Consider the following 12,304-nt stretch of genomic DNA (forward strand, 5'->3'; position numbering starts at 1 on the left):
CAGAGAGGCTGCAGCGCATTCTGAAGGGGGAGGGTGAACAACCAATGGAAGTGCCACATAATTGGTACCAACGACATAGGTAAAAAAAGGGATGAGGTCCCACAAGCTGAATACAGGGAGTTAGGACGTAAATTAAAAAGTCAGACCTCAAAGGTACTGGTGTGAGTAGAAATAACAGGATCTATCAGATGAATACGTGGCTGAAGAAATTGTTTGGGGGGAGCAATTCAGATTCCTGGGACATTGGTACGGGTTCTGGGGAAGGTGTGGCCAGTACAACAGGACAGGTGGCATCTGGGCAGGACCGAGACCAATGTCCTCAGGGGGGTGTTTGCTAGTGCGGTCGAGGAGGGTTTGAACTAGAATGGCAGGGGGATGGGAATCTGAGCAGGGAAACAGAGGAGGGGGAAACAAGGATAGAAACAAAAGACAGAAAAGTAAGGAGCAAAAGTGGAAGGCAAAAAAAACAAGGGTGAAAAACAAATGGGATCAGAGTACAAAATAAAGTTAAGATGACTGACAAGGTTAAAAAGACAAGTCCAAAGGCATTGTATCTTAATGCTCGGAGCATTAGCAATAAGGTAGATGAATTAACAGCGCAAATGGGTATAAACGTTTATAATATAGTTGCAATTATGGAGACGTGGCTGCAAGGTGACCAAGGACGGGAACTGAACATCCAGGGTATTCAACATTTAGGGAGGACAGAAAAATCGGAAAGGAGGTGGGGTAGCATTGTTAGTAAAGGAGTAAATCAATGCAATAGTGAGGAAGGATATTGGCACGGAAAATCACCATGTGGAATCTGTTTGGGTGGAGACAGGAAACACTAAGGGGCAGAAAACGTTGGTGGGGGTTGTCTATAGGCCCCCAAACAGTAATGGAGATGTAAGGGAAGGCATTAAGCAGGAAATTAGAGACGCATATAATAAGGGTACAACTGTAATCATGGGTGACTTTAATCTACATATAGATTGGCCAAACCAAACTAGCTATAATACTGTGGAGGACGATTTCCTGGAGTGTGTGCAAGATGGTTTTTAGACCAATACATTGAGGAACCAATGAGCGAGCAGGCTATCCTAGATTGGGTATTGTGCAATGAGAATGGATTAATTAACAATCTTGTTGTTCGGGGTCCCTTGGGGAAGAGCGACCATAAAATGATAGAATTGTTCATTAGGATCGAGGGTGAAGAAGTTGAATCCAAAACATGGGTCCTGAATCTAAACAAAGGGAACTTCCACATATGAGGTGCGAGTTGGCAATGATGGATTGGGAAACCTTACTAAAAGGGTTGGCAGTGAATAAGCAATGGCTAATATTTAAGGAACGTATGCATGAATTAGAACAATTATTCATTCCTGTCTGGCGCAAAAATAAAAAAAGGAAAGGTGGCTCAACCATGGCTTACAAAAGAAATTATGGATTGTATTAGACCCAAAGACGAGACATATAAGATTTCCAGAATAAGCAGCAAGTCTGAGGATTGGGAGCAGTTCAGAATTCAGCAAAAGTGGACAAAAAGATTGGTTGAGAAGGGGAAAATGGAGTATGATAGTAAACTTGCAAGTAACATAAAAAACTGACTGTAAAAGCATCTATAAAAATGTGAAAAGAAAAAGATTAGCGAAGACTTATAGTCAGAAACGGGGGAAAGTATAATGGGGAACAAAGAAATGGCAGAAGAATTGAACACACATTTTTGTTCTGTCTTCACCAACGAAAGCACAAATAATTTCCCAGAAATGTTAGGGAACCAAGAGTCTAGTGAGAGGAAGGAATTGAAGAAAATCAGTATGAGTTAAAAAACAAGGTGCAAGAGAAATTAATGGGGTTAAAGGCTGAAAATTCCCCAGGGCCCGATAATCTACATCCAAGAGCACTAAAGAAAGTGGCTCTGGGAATATTGGATGCATTGGTGGTCATATTCCAAAATTCTTTTGACTCTGGAGCAGTTCATACAGATTGGAGGGTGGCAAATGTAACCCCACTATTTAAAAAAGAGGGAGAGAAAAAACAGAAAATTACAGACAGTTAACCTAACATTAGTGGTGGAGAAAATGCTACAGTCTTTTGTTAAAGGTGTGGTAACAGAACACTTGGAAAGCATTAACGGGATTAGACAAAGTCAGCATGGGTTTATGAAAGGGAAATCATGCTTAACTAATCTACTTGAGTTTTTTGAGGATGTAACTAGTAGAATAGATAAGGGAGAACCCAGTGGATGTGGTGTATTTGGATTTCAAAAAGGCTTTTGATGAGATCCCACATAAGAGGCTGTTGGGCAAAATTAAAGTACATGGGATTGAGGGTAATATATTGGCATGGATTGAGAATTGGTTGACAGACCGGAAACAGAGAGTGGGAATAAATGGGTCTTTTTCCAGGTGGCAGGCAGTGATGTACCGCAGGGATCAGTGCTTGGACCCCAGCTATTCACAATATATATAAATGACTTAGATGAGGGAACCAAATGCAATATTTCCAAGTTTGCTGATGACACAAAACTGGGCGGGGCTTTGAGGAGGATGCAAGGAGGCTTCACAATGATTTAGACAAGTTGTGTGTGTGGGAAAACACATGGCAGATGCAGTGTAATGTGGATAAAGGTGAAGTTATACACTTCGGTGTGAAAAAACAGAAAGGCAGAGTATTATTTAAATGGTGATATATCAGGAATTGTGGATGTACAGAGGGGTCTGGGTGTCCTTGTACACCAGTCAATGAAAGTAAATAGGCAAGGGCAGCAAGCAATTAGGAAAGCAAAGGGTATGTTAGCCTTCATTGCAAGAGAAATGTCTTGTTTCAGGGTCTGTGTGAAAGACATGTCCTTGGCAGAGATAACAGGCCTGTCCTGTGTTTATCATCCAGCAAGCTGCTATGGAAGCTTTCTTCATAAGAGAGAGAGTGAGCTATTTCTGTAATGTTCCACAAATTTCTGAAGATCTGATAAGGTTATTAGACAGTGATTACTTACAGTCCGTTACTTGGATTGAACTTGTCTCCATTCCTGTGCCGAGGGGATTTCTGTATCCGGCGGGAGGGGTAACATTTGGGAACTCTCGATTCTCCACCAATTCCCATTCCCCTTCTTCCTGGTGGATAATGGAGGTGTCACTGTGAGTAATATGCAAGTCAGTAAGAATTGGCAGCAAGGATTAATCAGCACTTTCTAATTGGAAATGTTAATCAGTGGAACCTCTCAGATACTGAATTGTAGAGTTCGTACCAAAGATCAATTTAGGATCGAAGTAAAAGTTCAGAATCTTGTTGTAATTTCTGATGAGAGTTCCTGAATTATGAGGAAAGATCAGAGACAGCGGTTCTTAAAGGGACACTGCAGCTCCGAGAACACAATCAGCTATAGATCCAGAATATTAAACTCCAGCCCAGTTACAGGGATTATTAACATCAGCAGAAACAAACCCCAACTGTCAGAATGAACATGGTTTAATCCTGGATGTGTTTAACAGCAGAATCCAACCCCTGCAGGCACTTGTGAACTCGCTTGTGTTTCAGCAGCTGGGATGACTGAGTGAATCCCTTCCCACACTCGGAGCAGGTGAACGGCCTCTCTCCAGTGTGAACTCGCTGATGAGTCTCCAGGTTGGAAAACTGAGTGAATCCCTTCCCACAATTGGAGCAGGTGAACGGCTTCTCTCCCGTGTGAAGTCGCTGGTGTCTCAACAGGTTGCAAAAAGACCCAAATCTCTTTCCACAGAAGTTACAACTGAACGGCCTCTGCTCAGTGTGAGTTTGCTGGTGCTGCTGCAGGTCAGAGGACCCAGTGAATCCCTTCCCACACACCGTGCAGGTGAACTGCCTCTCTCCAGAGTGAACCCGCTGGTGTGTCCGCAGTGCAGATGACTGAGTGAATTTCTTCCCACACTCAGGGCAACTGAATGGCCTCTCCCCAGTGTGAATTCGCTGGTGTGCATTGAGGTTGGATGAAGACCTGAATCTCTTTCCACAGGAAGTACAGCTGAACGGCCTCTCCTCAGTGTGAACTCGCTGGTGCTTCAGCAGGTCAGAGGACCCAGTGAATCCTTTCCCACATACAGGGCAGGTGAACGGTCTCTTTCCCGTGTGAACTGGCTGGTGTCTCAGTAGGCTGGTTAACTGTGTGAATTGCTTCCCACACTCGGAACAGGTGAATGGTCTCTCTCCAGTGTGTAACCGCTGGTGTGTTAGAAGTTGGGATGATTGAGTGAATCCCTTCCCACACTCGGGGCAGGAGAACGGCCTCTCCCCAGTGTGACTGCGTCGGTGGGTTTCCAGATGGGAAGGACAATTGAATCCCTTCCCACAGTCCCCACATTTCCACGGTTTCTCCATGGTGTCAGTGTCTCTGTGTCTCTCCAAGTTGGGCGATCAATTGAAGACTCGTCCACACACAGAGAACACGGGTACAGTTTCTCCCCGCTGTGAATGGTGTGATTTTTTTTCAGGCTGTGTAACTGTTTAATGCTCTTCCACAGTCAGTTCACTGGAACATTCTCACTTGGGTGTGTGTGTCTCAGTGCTTTTCCAGTCACACTGATGTTTGAAATCTTTTCCCACAGACAGAACAGACAAATATTTCTCCTTCCACAGTCAAAGACGATGATTTTCAGGTCCTGAATCGAGTGACTTTATCAGATCTTGATGTGATGTTTGGTTTGAGTTTCCCGTCTGCAAATTCTCCCCTTCTAATTCTCTGTAAAAGGAGTTTACAAAAGTCATCACTGTCAGTGCAGGATAGAAATTCAGAACAGACAATTCTAGTTTCCATGGAACATTTCTTCCTTTCTTGTTTCCCCAAAACTACAAATCCCCGTCCCACACACTCTCCCTGCTCCCTGAGCTGAAATCCAAACAGAGATTTGGACAATTCTTTCTGTATCTTTTTAACAAATTCCTGCAACTGGTGATAACAATATGTCTGATCATTCACTTCAGTCATTACTCGTGACAAAACATTAATCTGAAACTCCCTGACCGACCATACAGAATAGCAGATGTTAACCTTGTGTCCAAAACTTACTGTGTGGAGATTTAATGAGTGATTGTGAAGGTAGTTTCTCCAAACCTCCCAGGATTTCCTTCCTTCCTTCTCTCCCTCGCTAACTGAGTTAAACCTGGGATCAGTCTCATGGTCCATTCCGGTTCCTGCTTCTCTTCCTGATGACTAATTAACTCCAATTAAACACTGAGAAGACTGACAACACTTTTAATTGGAAAAAATTCTGAGGGACAGGATTAATCTCCACTTGGAGAGGCAGCGATTATTCAGGGATAGTCAGCATGACTTTGTCAGGGGGAGATCATGTCCAATAAATATGATTGAATTTTTCGAGGGTGTCTAGTTGTGTCGATGAGGATAGTGTAGTTGATGTAGTCTATATGGACTTCAGTTAGGTTTTTGACAAGGTCCCACATGGGAGAATGGTCAAGAAGGTAAGAACCCATGGGATCTAGGGCAATTTGGCAAATTGGATCCAAAATTGGCTCAGTGTCAGGAGGCAGAGGGTGATGGTCGAAGATGGCTTTTGCGATTTGAAGCCTGTGATTTGTGGTATGCTGCAGGGATCGGTGCTGGGACCCTTGCTGTTTGTAGTGTACATTAATGATTTAGACATGAACATAGGAGTTCGCAAATGACACGCAAATTGGTTGTGTCGTCAATAGTGAAGAGGAAAGCCTTAGATTACAGAATGATATAGATGGGCTGATAAGATGGCCAGAGAGGTGGCAAATGGAATTTAATCCTGAGAAGTGTCAGGTGATGCATTTTGGAACAGCAAGGGAATACACAATGAATGGTAGGACCCTAGGAAGTACGGAGAATCAGAGGGACCTTGGTGTACATGCCCATCGATCCCTAATTAGCAGCACAGGTAGATAAGGTGGTTAAGAAGGCAGATGGGATACTTGCCTTTATTAGCCAAGGCTTAGAATATAAGAGCAGGGAGGCTATGTTGGAGCTGTATAAAATGCTAGTTAGACCACAGCTGGAGTAGTGTGTGCAGTTCTGGTTGCCACACTATAGGAAGGATGTGATTGCACTGGAGAGGGTGCAGAGCAGATTCACCAGGATGTTGCCTGGGCTTGAGTGTTTCAGCTACGAAGAGAGACTGGATAGGCTAGGGTTGTTTTCCTTAGAGCAGAGAAGGCTGAGGGGGGACCTGATTGAGGTAAACAAAGTTATGAGAGGGGCATAGATAGGAAGAAAGTTTTCCCCTTAGCGGAGGTGTCAATAACCGGGGGCATAGATTTAAGGTAAGGGGCAGGAGGTTTAGAAGAGATTTGAGGAGGGATTATTTCACCCAGAGGGTGGCTGGAATCTGGAACTCACTGCCTGAGGGGGTGATAGAGGCAGGAAGCCTCACAACATTTAAGAAGTATTTAGATGAGCACTTGAAACGTCACAGCTTACAGGGTTACGGGCCAAGTGCTGGAAAATGGGATTAGAATAGATAGGTGCTTGGTGGCAGGCATGGACATGATGGGCCAAAGGGCCTGTTTCTGTGCTGTATAACTCTATGACCATCTATGACTTTTCCGGTCCCTGCTCCAATCTCCATTTTCCTACATACCAACTCCATCCCTCTCCCTGGGAACAGTCTTGGATTAAGCCAGTCTCTTCACAACTTCGGTGTTACATTTCATCTCAAGGTCAGCTTCTGACCTCAAATCTGTGCCACCACTAAGATCACCTGTTCCAACCTCTGTAACATCACCCGACCTTACCCTGTCTGAGAGCATCTGCTGCTGAAACCCTCATCCCTGCTGTTGCTACCACCAGACTCAAACGGCTATTCCAACACACTTTTTTTCATTCATTCCGGGGATGTGGGCTTCGCTGGCTGGGCCAGCATTTATTGCCCATCCTGTGTTGCCCTTGACAAGGTGGTGGTGAGCTGCCTGTTTGAACTGCTGCAGTCCATGTGGTGTTTGGATGGCTTCAGGTTTACGGAGGGGAGAATGTGGGAGCTGCATTGCGCGGATCTCCCACATTCTTCCCTCTGTAAACCTGAAGCCATCCATACGTTTGCTGTCTGTGTTTTCACTCGCAGTGAGTCCCATTCCCCTAACTCCCCTCTGCTTCCTGACCTGCCTTGGCTCCCGGTCAATAAACAACTTGTTTTTAAAATTCTCATCCTTCTTTTCAAATCCCAAATGAGGGTAGTGCAGTTGATGTAGTCTACATGGTCTACATCTCTCCCTATCTCTGCAATATCCTCCAGCCCCACAACCCTCTAGGATGTCTGCACTGCTCGAATTTTCTATTTTAATCACTCCACCATTAGTGACCATGCCTTCAGTACCCTCATCCCCAAACTCTCAAAATCTCTCCCTCTGTCTGCTACACCTTCCTCCTTTAAGACACTTGAATATTGCTAAAAAAGAGACATTCTGTCACAGCTTTTTATCTTGTACTCATCAGGACAGACGCAAGAACATCAAATGTCAAAGATTATCAGTCAGGCTCATAATGTGACTCATTTATACTTGCTAGAAGCTATATATACTCACACAGAGTGAACTGTCCCCTCCAGCCAGAAGGAACATGACCAGGGCCAGTGGATAATGCGTCTGCCTATGGATCCGAAGATTGTAGACTTGACTACTACCTGTCTTGAGGATACTTTAAGGGGAGGGGGAGGCATAGTGGTATTTTCACTAGACGAGTATTCCAGAGACCCAGGGTAATGCTCTGGAAACCCAGGTTCGAATCGCACCATGGCAGATGGTGGTGATGACCATGAAACCATTGCCAATTGTTGTCAAAACCCATCTGGTTCACTAATGTCCATTCAGGAAAGAAATCTGCCGACATTATGTGTCTGGTCTACATGTGACTCCAGACTCACAGCAATGTGGTTGGCTCTTAAATGCCCTCTGAACAAGGGTAATTTGGGATGGGCACATCCCATGAACAAGAAAAAGACATCGCACCTTGTGTTGAATTAAACAAAATCATGGGGGACAATAACTCCAAGGTGCATTCTCTATGGCAATGACCAATCAGAGCTGACCGGCCAACCAATCCCTTTTCTCATACATTATAAATTGTTGTTCCCTTTGAAATTTGATATTCTTGCATCTGTCCTGATGAGCGCAAGTCGAAAAGCTTCTACAGCTTGTCTCTTTTTTCAGTAATAATCAAATTCTGTTGAAACAAGCGACCATTTAACACTGCTTCAAACTCTTTGCCCAAGCTTCTGGTCACCTGCCCTAATATCTCCTTATGTGTCAGGGTGTCACACTTTGTTTGATAATTTCCCTGTGAAGCTCACTGGGATGATTTATGATGTTAATAGAAGTTGTTGTTGTTTCTGACTGTTACCCTGATCTCCTGTTTTACAACAACCCATTGATTTCACACCAAACTCTATCTCTGATTTATTGTCCTTCCTGCAGGTCATTCATCCGGGTTAGCAGCCTCTTTGAAGATGGCGGCTATGCATGCGCTCTGTTGGACTTTGCCCTTCACAATGATGGCGGCCGCACATGCTCACAGATACTTATTGCCCCCTAGAAAGATGGCGGCCGTTAGCTAGGGTCTATTTCCGGAAAATAGGCCTCAGCCTTCGTCCATCTAAACGCGGAAACGATGGCTCCTTGTTGAGGGTTTGGGGCCGACACCGTGAGTTTATGAAGCCTCCCAACCCACCCGTTGGCCCTCTCCATGTTCACAGTTTTACTTTCGGCTCTGAATTCGCACTCGGTCTTTCTAAAACTCGCATTTTAACTCTGCTCGCTCGACCTCACTTACCGTCTGTTCCAACGGACTGCGCATGCTCCATCTCGGAATGACTGACGGCAGCTCCGGACCAATAGGAAGAGGAGGGCGGGGCTGGAGTGCCAAGCGGCTGCCGCTGGTCCTCCAACCAATCGGAATGAATGAGGGGGCGGAGCCGGCTGGGAGTGGAGCATGCGTGGTGCCCGGGGGGGGAACCGGGCTGAAGGCGGTCGGGTTGAAAGTCCAGCGGGTGAGAAAGGGCCGAGTGCAGGAGAGGAATGGAGCCGGAGGGTGGACTGGGAGGATTCACAAACACCCGGTGTAGGTCTCCAAACCCGGATTACAAACTCCCGGAGCCCAGTTTACACCGAGTGTTTGGAAACTCCTTTTACAGGGGGTTAGAAGGGGAGGATTTACACACAGCAAACTCCAACCCAGAGAAATGTTTGTCTCACTTCAATTTCTATCCATAATTGACAGAGATGGAGTTTTAAATAATCTTTTTACAGGATTTTCAATGGGAAGGATTTGCAGACGGAAAATTCAAACCAAACGTCACTTTAACATCTGACAGAGTCACTGGATTCATCAGAACCTGAATCTTATCGGACTTTGACTGTGGAAGGAAAAAGGTTTGTCTGTTCTGTTTGTTAAAAAAGGTTTCAGGTATCGATGTGACTGAAAAAGCACCGAGATATTCAAAATCCAGGTTAGACCGCACCTGAACCACTGTAATAAAAATAAAAAAATGCTGGAAATACTCAGCAGGTCAGGCAGTATCTGTGGAGAGAAACAGAGTTAGTGTTTCAGTTCAACATGACCTTTGATCAGAACAGGAATACTGTGTTCAGTTCTGGGCAGCACAACTGAGGAAGGATAGACTGTATTGGACTTAGTGGGAGAGCAGCGCAGATTTACCTGAATGATACCTGGACTCCAAAATTTAAATTATGAGGAGACAGTAAACAATGAGTCCGAGTAATTAGAGCACAGAAAGAAGCCATTCAGCTCATTGAGTCTAGCAAGCTCTCTCGAGCAATCCAGCCTGTCCCATTCCCCTCCTGTATCCCCAAGGCCCTGCAAGTTTATTTCCCTCGACATCCAATCTCCATTTTAAATCAGAGCTCATGTCTGCTTCAATCTGCTTCCTAGGTAGTGAGTTCTGGGTTATTATGACTCGGTGTGTAAAAAGTTCTTCCCTGCATTTGTCCTGTCTCTATAGTCCATAACCTTCAATCTAATCCTTGTACCATCAGCTAATGGTAGGTCAGGCTCGAGGGGCTAAATGGCCAACTCCTCAAGTCATAGAAACTTACAGCACACAAGGAGGCCATTCAACCCTTTGTGCTTGTGCTGTCTCTTTGAAAGAGCAGTCGTGTTTAGTCCCACACATCCACTTTCTATTGTTAACCCTGTAAGTTCCTCAATCTCAAATCCCTGTCTTTTAACTCCCTTTTAAAATTCCTGATAGAATCAGGTTCCAGCACCTTTCCAGATCGGATGTTCCAGATCCTGACAACTCTCTGTTGGTGCAGAAACTGCTGAACTCGATGTTGAGTCCGAAAGGTTGTAAAGTGCCGAATTGAAAGATGAGCTGCTGTTCCTCGAGCTCCCATTGAGCTTCATTGGAACAGTGCAAGAACAAGGACAGAGAGGTCAGAGTGGGAGTGGGGCGGAGAATTAAAATGACAAGTGACCGGAAGCTCAGGTCAAGCTCACAGACTGAACGGAGGTTGTTCCATAAAGTGATCACCCAATCTGCTTTTGGTCTTCCCAATGTAGAGTAGATCGCATCGTGAGCAGTGAATACAGTAACTCAACTGCAAGAAGTATAAATAAATCACTGTTTGGTTTCATTTTTCAAAACCTTGAGAACAGGCAGAAGAACGATACTTAATTTGAAGAATAAAGGTTACAAAGTAAAGCAAGTGAATTATCAGAACATTAAATTCTATCCCAGTTACAGGGATTATTAATATCAGCAGAAACAAACCCCAACTTTCAGAATGAACATGGTTCAGTCCTGAATGTGATTAACAGCAGCAATAACAGCAGAATCCAACCCCTGCTGTCACTTGTGAACTCGCTGGTTTCTCAGCAGTTGGATGATCAGTTAAATCCCTTCTCACACACGGTGCAGGTGAACAGCCTCTCCCCAGCGTGAACTCGTTGGTGTGTGTCCTGGAGATGATGGTTTTCCCATGCACCAGCTGCCCCTGTATTCTGGGTGGAATGGGCTGTGACTTGGGTTGATTGTGTCAACATTCTGGTTGTGTTGCAGATGTACATAGTCCATTTCCCATGCCCCATCTTTCTCTCCTCCCACATAGACCAGAGTCTAGTGTGGGCCCAGACTGGATGGCAGGTTCCCTCCCCTGAAGGACATTAGTGAACCAGTTGGGTTTTTATGACATAAAAACAAAAAACTGCGGATGCTGGAAATCCAAAACAAAAACAGAATCACCTGGAAAAACTCAGCAGGTCTGGCAGCATTGGCGGAGAAGAAAAGAGTTGACGTTTCGAGTCCTCATGACCCTTCAACAGAACTGAGTAATCTTAGGAGAGGATCCCTCACCCCTCTCCTAATATTACTCAGTTCTGTTGAAGGGTCATGAGGACTCGAAACATCAACTCTTTTCTTCTCCGCCGATGCTGCCAGACCTGCTGAGTTTTTCCGGGTTTTTATGACAATCCAGCAGTTTTCATGGTCAATTATTCCTGGTGCCGGCCCCACAAATTACCAGATTCATTCAGCTCAGTTTCACAACCTATTTTTGTGGTTCTCTCACTCCCTTTGGTCTGTTTTCAATCAATTTCACGGGGTATTAGAAGGGGAGGATTTTCAGTCGGGAAACTGAAGCCAAACATCACATCAGGATCAGAGAGCCAGTCAATATATCGTAACCTGAATATCATCGGATTTTGAATATGGAAGGAAAAAGCACCGTTCACAATGGGGAGAAACCGTGTTGTGTGTGTGGACCAGGCTTCAGCCAATCATCTGGCCTGTCAAAACATAAATACAGTAATAATTGAGAGAATCCATGGACATGGGGGAAGGGGCCCTGTTACCAGCCTGATTTGGAAACTCATTGGCGCAGTCACACTTTGGAGAGACCATTCACCTGCTCCGAGTGTGGAAAGCATTTCTCTCATTTATCCAACCTGCTGAGACACCAGCGGGTTCACACAGGGGAGAGACCTTTTAAATGTCAGACTGTTGGAAGAGCTTCAGTTCTGGTGCCTAACTGCCTTTTTTATATTATTCATTCATGGGATGTGGATGTCACTAGCTGGGCCAGCATTTATTGCCCAGAATGGCAGATTTCCTTCCCTAAAGGGCATTAGTGAACCAGATGGATTTTTTAATAACAATAAACAACGGTTACATCAGATATTTAATTCCAGATTTTTATTGAATTTAAATTTCACCATTTACAATGGTGGGATTCGAATTCACCTCCCCAAAACATTCCCCTGAGTTTCCGAAATACAAACCTAGTGACAATATCACTAAGCTCTTGACCTCACTGAGAACCACAGCCCTCTGTTTGAGAACCCTTGCTGTAAATTCGG

The 12,304-nt window shown here is 44.7% G+C and overlaps 2 protein-coding genes across 2 annotated transcripts in view; one reads left to right on the top strand and one right to left on the bottom strand.

The window, feature by feature from the left end:
* LOC144697680 (uncharacterized) overlaps positions 1-12,304 on the top strand; it is a 242,269-nt gene that overhangs the window by 166,889 nt on the left and 63,076 nt on the right. The window lies entirely within an intron of this gene.
* The window catches only part of LOC144698082 (uncharacterized), a 126,372-nt gene continuing 117,287 nt past the window's right edge, over positions 3,220-12,304 (bottom strand). Inside the window, 1 exon segment of the mRNA XM_078570005.1 lies at positions 3,220-4,261. Within this exon segment, the coding sequence (XP_078426131.1) occupies positions 3,454-4,261 (808 nt within the window). The 3' untranslated portion in view covers positions 3,220-3,453.

This window comes from Cetorhinus maximus, chromosome 23 (assembly GCF_964194155.1).
Source record: "Cetorhinus maximus chromosome 23, sCetMax3.hap1.1, whole genome shotgun sequence".
Classification (NCBI taxonomy): domain Eukaryota; kingdom Metazoa; phylum Chordata; class Chondrichthyes; order Lamniformes; family Cetorhinidae; genus Cetorhinus; species Cetorhinus maximus.